This window comes from Anopheles darlingi, chromosome 3, assembly GCF_943734745.1.
Source record: "Anopheles darlingi chromosome 3, idAnoDarlMG_H_01, whole genome shotgun sequence".
Lineage (NCBI taxonomy): Eukaryota > Metazoa > Arthropoda > Insecta > Diptera > Culicidae > Anopheles > Anopheles darlingi.
Window position 1 is genome coordinate 56,207,042 of NC_064875.1, and position 12,500 is coordinate 56,219,541.

Consider the following 12,500-nt stretch of genomic DNA (forward strand, 5'->3'; position numbering starts at 1 on the left):
CCACAAATGGCCATCGGTGTCAGGGTCCTTTTCTCTCCTCGGTGACATTCGTAGAAACACAATCAACGCCTAACTCCGTCAAAACACTCTAAATTTAGTCAGCAAAAACCAGATCAAACAAAAAACAACAAAAAAGGGATAAAACTTTAAGAACATCTTCGGAGGCGTAAGTGCCCTTCGGCTGCTTACGCACTTCCGGCGCGTAATTAAACATAGCGTCGCAAAAGGGAATTTACAACTGACGGTCCATGGACTTTTTATTTGACCCTCTACGCACTTCATAGAATATTACGCGTAGGGTCGCGTGGGCCTTTCCGTGTCCTGCTGATTGCGCCACCAGCCGGCTTGCGATGATATCGTGCAATCAGCGATTCTATGTTTTGTCTCCCCCTAACGAAGCGACGAAGCGAGCTATGCAGCCCGGGCGGGGAACTTTCCTGGATGGTTTGTGCCCTGGGAACGACAAAGTAACGGCGGCAGCGCATGCGCGTGCTCCCCGGATGCCCCGCGATGATCTAGGTGACTTTGCGTCATTTGAGACCGATCTTCGGACCTCGGAGGGTTGGGACATTAATGGAGTGGCCTTGCACTAGGCGCTACCGTGCACAACGCGATCGTGCTCGTTTAACATTTGTGCCAACCGAAGAGAAGCGGCGAGCGAACCCTTGGGGTGGTCGGTAATTATTGCTTTAATTACTGCAAATCGTGGCGCACTTGCTTACAATGACTGACGCCAGCAGCAGCAGCAACAGTGTATGACCATAAAGCTGGATTGAATAACGACCAGACATTATACGATTTTTTTTAGGGGAAAGAGGTGCGCATGTGTATGCTTCCCCTGGTCTGGCCCGCTCCCTTTCTTCCTCCCAAGTATGGTCGATCGATAATTGAATTCTCTTGCAGCGATGTGAGATCGATGCGTCATTTGAAGCCGCGCGACCGGTGCGCGCCGGCACCAGACGAAACAATTGGACGGGTGATGAGATTTTTTGGAGCTTGAAAAGCTCTCCCTCATTGTTTACCCTCGCCACCTTTGGTGGCTGTGCACCGTCGTGTGTTATGCTTATGTTGCCCTGTTGTGAAGCTGGGAACACAACACCATCCATCGATCGATTCCATCGTCTGTAACTAGGTGAAGGGGGAAAAGGAGGAATGGAGCGTTATTTAATGTTTGTCCCTTTGAATACCGTACTCCGCCATCAGCAATTATTGACACTCGCGGACGGGCATTGCGATGTGCACGCAAACGCTGCTCTCGTCGTTCGCAAAGCGCCCTCACCGTGGGGCCACAATTCGGCCACACTTTGGGCCAGCATCGCTTTAAAACGTCGGCGGCATGTCTGCGAGCGCGCGCGCGCGCGCCCTCGCCAGATGCGTGATTGTCATAACATTGGCATAATCACTTTGTTAATCGACTCGGGAGGGCAAGATGGTTCGACGAGATCGTTGTTATACTCGATCGATCGAGCTCAATGGCGTAACCGCAGTAATCAGCTCCCAGCAGCTAGAGCACCGAGGCTCACACGACATTTCGGCGATGGTTTTTTGGTTACCGCCGTTTGGCCGTGAGAGCCTTGGTTCCCACATTTAGATCATGTCGGTCAAGTGATCGTGTGACGGCGAGGTTACTGTTGCAAGTGCACGAAAGCATTAGTAGTGGCGGTGGTGGTGTTACTGCACTGGAAGTAACAAGCGAGTTAATCATGCGACCACCGCAAGTTCGTAGCTCAAGTCAAAATGACCAAACCTGGAACCAAACGTGACCGCTACACACCGTTTAACGGTGAGCAATTTGAATGACAAACGAGCATCCGGAGGCCAATGCGGTTAAGCACGGTTGGCGAAAAGCGGAATCGCGAATATGGTGCCAAAGTGTCACCGATTGTAACTGCCACATGGGGCCATACGGGAGCTGCAGCACGCTGAGAAGTAGTTAATCGATTCGGTTCTTGGTTCGAAGCGGCCCTGAAGGTGAAACTCAATTTCCGCACGCCTGAACGCTCCTCCTACTAAGCATCGCCGCCGCCGCCGCCGATCGGGAGTCGGTCGCACGCTCGATAGCGCTGGCGCTGAAGAGCGTAGCAAGCAACCTGTTGGTTGGCTACTAGGATGAGGCAAGCGGAACATGCGAGGAACAAACAAAGGAATAGAAAATCTGCAACCACCGACCGTCGCCAGACCGACCAGGCGACCTCCATCCGTTCGATTGTTGGACACTTTCCATCGATGAGTGTTGCATCTGCCCAGCGCTCGTTTTCTAGTGAATCCCTCACTACAAACTATTGATAAACAAAAGGGATGCAGCAGCAGCAGCAGCAGCAGCAGCAGCAGCTGCTGCAGGGCTGCCTGTATCTGAAGCTCTTTCTCTCTCTTCTCTTGGGTGCCTTGACTTAACTTTCACCGCGGAGAGATTCCATTTGGTCCACAATTGCAATTGATCTCGAGGATCTCGTCGGCGTATAAAACGCGAAGGTGACACACTGTGAGCAGCACACACTTTGGCGATACACACGATCCACAAACTTCAGTCAATTGATAATTATCCGTTTCACGATCGTTCGTTCACCAAACCGAAACACGTGGCCACCACGGCACGGGCCTAGCCTAGGGACACTCTTGAGTGCTGCTGATGTTCAGTCGTCAGCGCTTATATCAATGAATCCACGAGTGCGTGTCCATCATCTGTCCAGTCCAATGCGTTACACCGGTCCAAAAATTGAAACTGAATCGCGTGCCGGACGCGATGACGTCATAAAGGAGCCTCGCCTTCCTCTGGGTCCCCCGGTCTCCGCTCGTGGGCAGCATTTACAAGTTTATATGTGATTGCAAACGCATCGCTACTGCTGACACAGACACACTCTGCTCTGAGACAAACGAGAGGAAATTAATGTGTGTCCGTTTTCGCGACCGTTTTAGACCGTTACGTCTGAGACCTCCCATCAGGTGTCAAGGGGTGATGCCGCCCCGCTAGGAAGCCGCTTATGATTATGGTTTTAATATGTATAACCTCATCGCGAGCACTCGTCTGCGCGTAATCGCGCAACATGCGTAACGTACGAATCGCGGAACCATGGTTAATGTTTTCGCCATGTTTCGGACCAGCGTGTGAGGGACATTTCATTAAAGAAAGCGTTTTATGAAGACGCCAAGATTGGCCAGAAGATCAAACAGAGTTATCAACCAGTTTGAGATATTTTTAGAACATCAAAATGGTGCTCCGTTCGACCCCGAGAATTCGTCGTTCGATCGTAGAGGCGCTGGAAATCCCGCTGAAGTTTCCAATAACCAGTTAGATTTTTATTTAGATGGCAGAGACATCTCGCAATTCTAAAAATAATCCAAACTGGTTTGATATTGTCTTTCGATCTTCCGGCTACGATATCTTTCGCACGATCATTTCCCAATCTGCTTCTAGAACATTACAGTTAAGCTTGTCAGGGATTCGTACACAGTTTGATGGGAACTCAAATGTCAAACGCAAGAAGAACTGGCAGAGTAGGAGATTAGGAGATTCAATCACCAACCGAGAACAACCGAAAAGATGGAAGAAAGTTGTAGCCAAGGATAAGGAATACTTTCATTAAACTAGTCGACAATAAAATCCCACAAGATTTTAATTCAAGGTTCCAGGAAGGAATGACCGATAACTCCTTCATATCGGAATATCGGCTCATCCTAAATTAGAAATTGGAAAGTATGTCGTGAAAAGTGATATCATCGCGCAAAAAAAAAATGGCGAAAGCATAGCTGCAAGGTATGCGTGGGAGAAATGCACAAAGAAATGATTGGAATACGAAATTTGGCAGTTTATGCGATGATGCGGTTCCAATTACGCTGCTGTTGCTGGGTCGATCACAACAGGATTGGAGAACATTCATCATCATATAAATGCCGCTATTGGAACCATGCACAATGTAGCATTAAACTGCCGTACCAATAGCAGCCCCATGCTGTGGTCCACTTGTACAGAACACCCACCAGGACCAGCTGTTTCGCGAATGCGGATTAACTTTGTGTCATTTTTGTGTGGTTTTTTTAATTTCTGGCCATCGAATGCGTACGTGACTCTGGGCAGGTCTACCGAATCTTCATTAGCTCTACGAAGAAAGGCGGACGTTGGTCTTCGTGCCAACTGGAAACGGGTTAGAATGCAGATACCACATCACACGGATCGCAGCGCGGAAGAAGGACCGGTTTGTACTCAACATTTTGAACCAGACGGGAATTAACGGGCGATCACCCATCTTTCAAGGTTGTACGCCTGCTTTCTATCTAATCTTTTGCCTATGATTCGCATCATTTTGAATGCCAAATTATGCGATGGAAATTTTATCCCCCGGGTTTAATTCGACATGCCTTGCGCCACGATTATAACAACTGATCAAGAACCTAGCACAGGTGTTCCTTGCTCCGAGAGGGACGATCATATTGGTTAGAATATTGACACCTAAGTCTGCCTTTACGATTTCTTCTCAGTTGAATCGGTTCTGTAGTCGTTCTATCACATTAAGATGCTGTTGAAGACGTTGAAGATCATAACTTCTCTTCAAACCATCATGACCTTTAAAACATATGACAATCCCACGGAGCCTGCACACTATTCATAATTCGAAACGCATTGTCCACCCTAGACCTTTCTGACGTATCACTAACAATTTAATAACTGCGCGGAGCAATTATTAGAGAACAAATTGCAGGGAGAGAAACAGAACAAGGAAGTATGGTTTGTAGATGATAATTCTACTGCAAGGGTGATTCCATAATAATCACTATTACCTTTCCGTCATCTTCACTACCCAAAAACCCCCAAGATTCTGCTTGCATTCCGGTTCATCATCAGAGGATCATCAGCGCCGAATCTCCGGAGCGCTGAGGTCACTGACATGCACCGCAGGAAGAGATGCAGTTCCTCATCCCGACAATTTCTCCTGCCGAATAAAAGTGAAAATAGGTCACCAATGGCATAGCAAAAGGGCCTGGGCCACTGGGCCATCGTGCCGCGGTGCGCTCCCTGCAAATTATCATCCCCGAAAACACTTGCAGCCCGAAGAGGCGAGGAAACTCCGATACGATCGAGGATCGAATGCGAGAAAGTGGACTGCGATCGACGCGATGTCAATGTCACACGGCTCTGCAACACTTTTCGGTTGCAGTGCAAGTGGTAGAGGTTTCCTATGGCCGGACCAAACCGATGGCCGACAGTTTACTGTTGACCGGTGGTGCGTGTGGAAGGTAGAGAGTGTCGAGCGAGTTCAAGCCGGATCGTTCTTTTGTGCTTGGAAGCTTCTCGGAGGGATCCATCACATCACCAGGTGACACCGCCGACGGCCGAATAGCTCCCGCCCCCTCCCGGACGACGTGATCGGAAAGAAAAGTGAGTGTTTTGCGGAGTTTGCGTCAAACGGAGCAACCACAGCACATGGACCGATAGCAACGGCCAACGGCAACGCAGAGACACAGTGTGATCAGACAGCAGACAGACAGGACAACGAAAGCGTGCGAACGAAAGTGAGCAAACGAGAACACGCAGGAAGAGAACCGAGAGACAGGGATACCACGGATCACGGCCACCACGATGGATTTCCTGCACCAGATGAATCTTACCGACTTTACGATCTACGATATGTTCACGGTAAAAGGCGTTGGTAAGTAGTGATGTAACGCGGATCACAATCCAGTCGCAATCCTCCTTTCACTCGGGAATTTCAAGGACCTCCAGGTTACTCTCAGTGCTGTCTGGTGACCAGGGTGTGTATGTGTGTGTCTGTGCGTCAATGTTGTTGTAGCGTGTCTCGCGACTGTTATGCTTTTACATTGCGAGCTTAAGCCGATCTGTTAAAACAACGTGCGCGCGCGAGCACTCGGCGGCCCCAAAAAGCAAATAAACGGACCGCGCGCACTAGCGTCTGACACTACTTTCCTTTTTCCGGTGGTAGAGTCCCCCCCCCGGTGAACGGCGGTTTGCGTATGCATAACTCAGCATAAACCGCATCCGCATCGTACCACCCGCTGCCCTGCACCCCTTTATGGGTTCCTGGTTAACGTTAACTTTACCATCTTCGTCTTTGTCGTTTTTCCTCGCGGGAACCTCATTACACCACCGCGCTGTTGTCTGGTGGTTAACCCCCCAAAAACGGGATGTTAAGAGAGAGAGGTCCCTGTGGCGCATGCAGAGTTCGTGTAGGATCGAAAGTAGAACAAAGCAGCAAACAGTAGGATCGGCCGTTCGGTCAGGCAGACATTCCGAAGCTCGCAGACGATCGTGAGAAGCGATGTCTCGGTCGGAATGCAAATGTGCCAGGACATCTCGAACAGATGTTTTGCTCAACAATGGTCGCGCGATTTGACGAACTTAGTACCTTGTAATTGCCTTTATGTCCGTCTGTCTGCCTGTCTGTCAGTCTGGACGACAGCTACTGGTTCCACCCTCTGGCCCGCCGCATTTGCATTTCACATTCATGGTCGAATATCCACACGTGCATATGCTGGTCACGTCACGTTTCTATTGCTTGGCCGTGAGGATCGGCGCCGTTGCCGAATCTTTGCTTAATATCCCATATTGATGAGCATAAGATTTACAGCGGGATCTGTCTTCTGTGTTCCGCGCACCTCTGCTGCAGAGACGAGTTGAATGATCGCTCTGTTTCCACCCTCCAACGCGCTTCACATCTTGGTGCGTCGCGTTGCGCAACACTGCCGGAATGATCACGGATTGCGGTATCAGCGGCGGTTACGACGACGGCTACGATGTTGTCGAGTAAAAAGTGTCCGATTGCGGAGATCATTAACAGAACTCCACTCGCCACTCGTGGCGTGTGGTGCAGATTTTGGAAAGGATCTCGTCGGCGGTGTAATCGCGGATATTGTTCCCTTTTAATACTCGCCCACCATACTCTCCCTCCTCCCGTCCTCAAAGAAAAAGGTAAATTCCACCAGGGCGGACAATTTGACGTCACGTGTTTGGGGATTTTATTAGTCGACCTTGTACCTTTCTTCCTTGCCCATTTCGCGACACGATGTCTTAATTTAATCGTCCACAAGCTACAACGTTTCAGGAATATTAGGTCGTAATTTGAGAGGAAGATAGATATAAAAAAAACTAGAGCCATTCGATCAATCCCAGGGGAACGTGTCTATAAAAATGCACTCTTTACGGTGTCAACCACCTTTGCGATGTCCAATTTTGACCTGGATCATTTGTTCGATCAATTTTTTCAGACATTCGCGTCGATATTTTTTATTTTCCAATTTCGTTAACATTTTGATGTTTCATCAAAATACACCATACTTTTGGAATTGCTCAAAAGAGTTAAATTTACTTTATTATTCTCACAACAGTTTCAATTAATGTACAGAAGATTCATGTTGAAGCGAAGGCGAAGAGCAGATGAAGTGTTCAAACATTAAAAAGGATCGATCAGGTCGTTTTGATGCCAACGATGGACATCAGCTTTTAAAACATTGGTTTTTGGGCAGTCCGCTCTTAACATTGCGAGATGCACTGTCCCACCAGAGAATATCTCTAGTAGCTTGACATAATTTGGAATAAAAGGGTGCTTGCTTGACCAAAGGAACGTACGATCGCATACCAGTGAGCACGTGCGAGTGTGCCGCTTGCTTAAAATTCCGCATCCGTTACCGGCACCACCGAACCTCGTTCTCTCACTCTCTCGCTCTCCCTCTCCCTCTTGTCCCGATCGCTGCACGATCCCGAAAGACTGGCTAATAAGTTCTGAATGGTTTGGTCACCATCACTCCACCGTACGGTCGCTTGGATCAGTGACGATCAAGCGACGACAACGATGACGAACGTCGCGAATCTTAATCGTATTGTGCCACCGCCGCACCCCTCCCTCGATTCTAACTCGATCGCTTAACGTTTCCCCCTACAGAGGAACACATCGATGCGTACCCTTTGATGGCATCACCGGTACCGAGCTCGATTGTGATCGCCATATACCTCTACTTCGTCTACAAATATGGACCAAGGTAAGGAGCGTTTTCGGGCGGCCTGCCCTGCCCGGAATACGGAATAAAATGCTTCTGGTGTGGGGCCCACAAACAAGGGATAAATCTTTTTCGTCGTAAACCGTACACCTCCGTTAGTGACCATCACCACCACGTCGTCTCTTTGCTTTGCTTCGTCGCACAGGTACATGGAAAACCGAAAACCATACAATCTTCGCTGGATCATCGCCGCTTACAACATCTTCCAAGTGTGTGCCTGCACCTTTCTCGTGCTCAATGTAAGTGTGCCCCTTTCTCCGGCGTGAGGCGTTTGTAAGGGGATTCTGACGCTTTTCGCGCATTTGTTTCCAGTACTTCAAGGTCGGGTTCAAGTTTAGCTTCATCGGACGGTGCACGCACAAGCGATCGGTGACGGAGTACGAGCACGGTATCGATGCCGTCTACTATGGGTGGCTGGCGATGTGTCTCCGGCTGGTTGAGCTCATCGAGACCGTCTTTTTCGTGCTGCGCAAGAAGCAGAACCAGGTTTCGGCGCTGCACGTGTACCACCACATCAGCACCTTTCTGATCGTCTGGTGGACTCTTAAGCTGAGCCTCTGTAAGACAAGATCCTCGCATGGTGGTCGATGATGTTGATCGAGGGGTTTCTCACCATGTATCTGTTCGTCAATTCGCAGCCTACCAGGAAATGTCGATGATGGTGCTCAACTCGATGGTACACATTGTCATGTACTCGTACTACTTCCTGTCCTCGTTCAGTGCCTGCCAGGCGTTCACCAACCGCATCAAGCCGATCATCACCATCATCCAGCTGACGCAGCTGGTCACGATGCTGGTGCACGTGTACGCCGCCCTCCAGCCCACCTGCACGGCCAACAAAACGATCTTCACGCTGCAGGCGGCCAATCTGGTGGTCCTGATTAGCCTCTTCACGAACTTCTACATCCAGACGTACGTGCGGAAGGCGGCCCGCAAGCTAAAGGCGAACTAGACGAGAGCGCAGCCATTTCAGAGTGAAATTCAGGGTTCTAGGGGAGGGCTGGAAACGGGGTTTCTTCCCCGCGAAGGGGATAAAGACAAGAAGTAACAGGCTTTCGGTTTGTTAGAAAGTAAATGTCATATACTTCACCAATTGCTCCCAGTACAAAGGGGGCCAGTTCAGTTCAAATCCGTCTGTTTCGCTTTCCTCTCGCGATGGCCACGGTCACGGTTGACCAGTTGCACCGTTGGGGAGGTGGAAAAAGGTGGATTTTCTATTTATCTTCGCAAACATCCGAACCACCAGCGGTGGCGGTTTAGTACTACGACAGAAGCAGCAAGATAAGATGGCATTACCAGTCCAGAACCGCAGATAGCAGTGACGCAGATAGCGAATGCGTAACCGATTGGCCCCGTGGTGCTCTCGATGCGTTCGATGCTATTCTTGTCTTTAGCTTCGGTTCGTCTGGGCTGGTACTTTTTATCTAGCCAGTACCACAAAATCGATGTAGAGATTACAGCGACTAGGACGATAGCTTAACAATCAAAGAACCCCAGAGCGTACCAACGATGAACCGAGACCAAGAGACGGCCGTCTTTATGGCCCGATTGAAGCACAGTGCGAATGAGTCGCTGTTGATTAGCACTTTGCAGATAGTGCGTGAATTACTTTACATTGAATCGAACCACCAGCTACGCCTGGTGCTGCTGGTCGTCATATCGCTTTACTTTCCTCTTCCTATGACATCATGTATGAGAATGAGATCAAGCGGAATCGTGGCTTGCTGCGGAGGGATCAGCTCGTGATAAGATAAGTTTCCTCGAAAGCAAAGCCCCCACGACCGCGTTGTTCTGTTCTGTACAGTCCAAAGAACGGGCCAGAGCGCCGGAATTGACTGTGTGGAGCGCTAGACGGGAACGAGATTAATGCCACGGTGTACTTACGGTGTAGTACGACAGCAGCCCGGCGTACTCATCCAGAACGAACCAGCGATACTGCCATCCTTTCATCACGTTCGTCCACTTGGACAGCGTTCCCTCCAGCATCGCCATCGTGCGGAACGGGATCGGACCGGGTCGGGAATCGTCACAAAAACCGCACTAAAGCCGGGAACACCACACTAGGGCCAGTCACAATCGGCAATCGTTCACAAAATGGCTAAATTCACGGTGAACCGCGATCACGAACCGGAACGACACGGAGCGCAGAAATTACTCGAAGTGAAATCCACAATCGCCACAGCGAAACAATGAAATTTCTTAAACACACCGGCCGCGACCATAAAGGCTCCGGCGGGCTGGATGTAGTGCACTATTTTTCACTAACCTAATAACTTTTAACTTATTATTAACAAGTAAATTTTCCACTTTATCGGTACTTGTAGGATTTAGAATCAGCGCCTTCGTTTTCCGGATCTTTTCGCGCTGCGTTTTTCCGGTTCTCTGGCGCTTTCCGGGCTTACTTTTCCACCGAGAACAACGGCGGGAGTTGCTAATGATGCTATTTTGCTCTTATCGCCTTTATCTTTACCGCAAAAATCCCGAAATTCCCGAAATTTGTTGAAAAATGTTAAAAACTCTCAGATTCCAAGTCCAGACCAAAACAACGACCCAGGGTTGTAGCCCCTTTTTCGATGATAATTTTGCTGTTTTTGGAGAAAATGCCCATATCTTATCGATCATCACTGTGGCGAAAGGCTTCGTCGTTTACATCACTGCGGTTTTAGTACTCAAAAGTTCCGGGGTTCAACCTGAAGTGCGCTTGAGCTTGTGAGTCAAATAATTGCCAATTTGGGGCTTTCCTATTCGCTTTTTTGGTATTTTCTTTTTAAAGTAATCATCCCCGAATGATCTGCGTTTTCTCTTTGGCCGGAAAAACGCGAAACTGCAAGTTTTCCGCGATCTTTTTTTTAATCTTTTTTATAGCACTATACGGCACTGGCACTATACCGCTGGCGCTATAAGGCCAACCCCTGCAGTTGAAACATTTGAAACGACCGTTTTTCATCGCAGGCGAATCGATACTTTCTTAAACAAAAAATGCAGTTGGGCAGAACTTTGAATGCCCAGGCTCTAGACGCAACGTGTTTAGAAAGATTTTTTATTCGGAAATCCATAAAGTGCAATTCCATAAGCGTATGACGCTGTGCAGAGAGCCACTAGAGTTCATTCGATACAATGTTGCTCACATCCAGCATCGCGGTGATGTTGGGTGAGGTAAATCCCACCGGTGGGGTAACATCGAATTGAATGAGGAACACCAGGTACATCGCACAAGCTGAAAGAATCTAAGATAAGGTGCATGTATAAAACCAACAGCTCGACCTCATGCACATGCTCCGCTTACCGAGCTAAACAGTTGCCAATCGAACTTGAATAATCCACAGGAGAACGACATGTCCCGCATCTTGATTTGAAGCGACATTGTCGAGAGCTAGGTGTTGGAAAACACCGGGAAAATTGATTTAAGACTTCCTCGCTCTCCCCACTTTTTGCACACTCGTGGCTTACCCTTTCAATGACATCGTTGGAGAAATGGTTCTGGTGCTTCCTGATGATCTGATGGACAATATCTCCAGCCTCGCGACCGCGAGTCTGCGTACTGGTAGTAGCAGTAATGACCGTCAGCATCAGCAATAAGTAGAATAGAATCCATGAACCATTCGCAATTGCCATGATCTTGAATGCCCAAGTCCCGGAATTGAACGCTCTGCAAAACGGGAGGGATAAGAGATTTTACTTGGGCACCGACTAAATCCGTCTGTTCGATACCAACTTATAGATTGTAAAGAGTCCAAACACGAGAAAAACAAACATAGCGCCAAAGAGAAGCATCAACTGTAACGACGAGATACGGTTAACCAAGCGGATTGCATCGCACAGGTGATAGTGCAGGGTGGACAGACGATTCAGCGTTTTCAGGATCGACTCCATGCTGGATTGATTGTCTATCTTGAGTTTTGTTACGTAGCTGGATAAAACAATAAAAACAGAATGATCCCGATCGATCTCCAGTGAACCAACGCATGATTGTAGTGCATCCTTACGTGTTTAAGACACTTGTGTAGGAAAATTTGTTAAATCCAGCCGATGTTGGCGCCACCATAGTTATTTTGGGTGGCTTCGGTGTCTTCACATCGCTGCCGACCATCCCAAAGTCCTTCTTTGCCTGCCCGTATACCGTGAAGATCTCGTCGTAGGCAATGGTCGGTGTTTTCGCCTTACGACCCCTGTCCAGCAGGATCAAATCACTGCCTTCGGCATCATTCAGCAGCAACTGCTTGAGCAACCGATTAACAACCGTCATCAGACGACGAATGTGGACGACAAAATATGTGTACTCATTGATAAGGGCGAGCGTCGACAGGTTCATCAGATAGTACGAGGCATACAGATAGGTCGTGGTTATGTTGAGCGTTCGGTCTATGAGGAAGTAATAACCCGAAAGTACCCACAGTAGATAGATGTTTTCCGCTATCATGACGATCGTAATGAAGCTGAAGCAAAAAGAAGAAAAAACATCCCAGCTGAGGGTGATGCATCCAAGCTGAGGG

General features: G+C 48.7%; 3 protein-coding genes across 6 annotated transcripts in view; 1 reads left to right on the plus strand and 2 right to left on the minus strand.

Moving 5' to 3' along the window:
* Positions 1 to 10,547, minus strand: part of LOC125956496 (oxysterol-binding protein-related protein 9) — a 31,611-nt gene extending 21,064 nt beyond the window's left edge. For all 4 annotated transcript variants that reach the window (XM_049688426.1, XM_049688425.1, XM_049688424.1 and 1 more), the window contains exon 1: positions 9,892 to 10,547. In XM_049688426.1, coding sequence (XP_049544383.1) covers positions 9,892 to 9,999 — 108 coding nt within the window. In that variant the 5' untranslated portion in view covers positions 10,000 to 10,547. The remainder of the gene's footprint in view (positions 1 to 9,891) is intronic.
* On the plus strand, positions 5,195 to 9,129 carry LOC125956499 (elongation of very long chain fatty acids protein 4-like). The gene is made up of 5 exons (XM_049688431.1): positions 5,195 to 5,645; positions 7,893 to 7,989; positions 8,153 to 8,246; positions 8,320 to 8,566; positions 8,646 to 9,129. Exons 1-5 carry the CDS (start codon positions 5,576 to 5,578, stop codon positions 8,957 to 8,959), a joined length of 822 nt encoding a protein of 273 aa, XP_049544388.1. The 5' UTR covers positions 5,195 to 5,575; the 3' UTR covers positions 8,960 to 9,129.
* Positions 10,548 to 11,105: 558 nt separating the features above from the next.
* The window catches only part of LOC125955615 (uncharacterized), a 1,901-nt gene continuing 506 nt past the window's right edge, over positions 11,106 to 12,500 (minus strand). Inside the window, exons 3-7 of the mRNA XM_049686755.1 lie at positions 11,994 to 12,443; positions 11,723 to 11,917; positions 11,458 to 11,656; positions 11,294 to 11,380; positions 11,106 to 11,234 (exon numbers count right to left, since the gene is read on the minus strand). Coding sequence (XP_049542712.1) covers positions 11,106 to 11,234; positions 11,294 to 11,380; positions 11,458 to 11,656; positions 11,723 to 11,917; positions 11,994 to 12,443 — 1,060 coding nt within the window. The remainder of the gene's footprint in view (positions 11,235 to 11,293; positions 11,381 to 11,457; positions 11,657 to 11,722; positions 11,918 to 11,993; positions 12,444 to 12,500) is intronic.

Coding starts and splice junctions, on each gene's coding strand:
- LOC125956499 (XM_049688431.1), top strand. CDS start 5,576: ATGGATTTCCTGCACCAGATGAATCTTACCGACTTTACGATCTACGAT. Junction 7,990..8,152: donor GTCTACAAATATGGACCAAG/GTAAGGAGCGTT, acceptor TTCGTCGCACAG/GTACATGGAAAACCGAAAAC. Junction 8,567..8,645: donor GACTCTTAAGCTGAGCCTCT/GTAAGACAAGAT, acceptor GTCAATTCGCAG/CCTACCAGGAAATGTCGATG.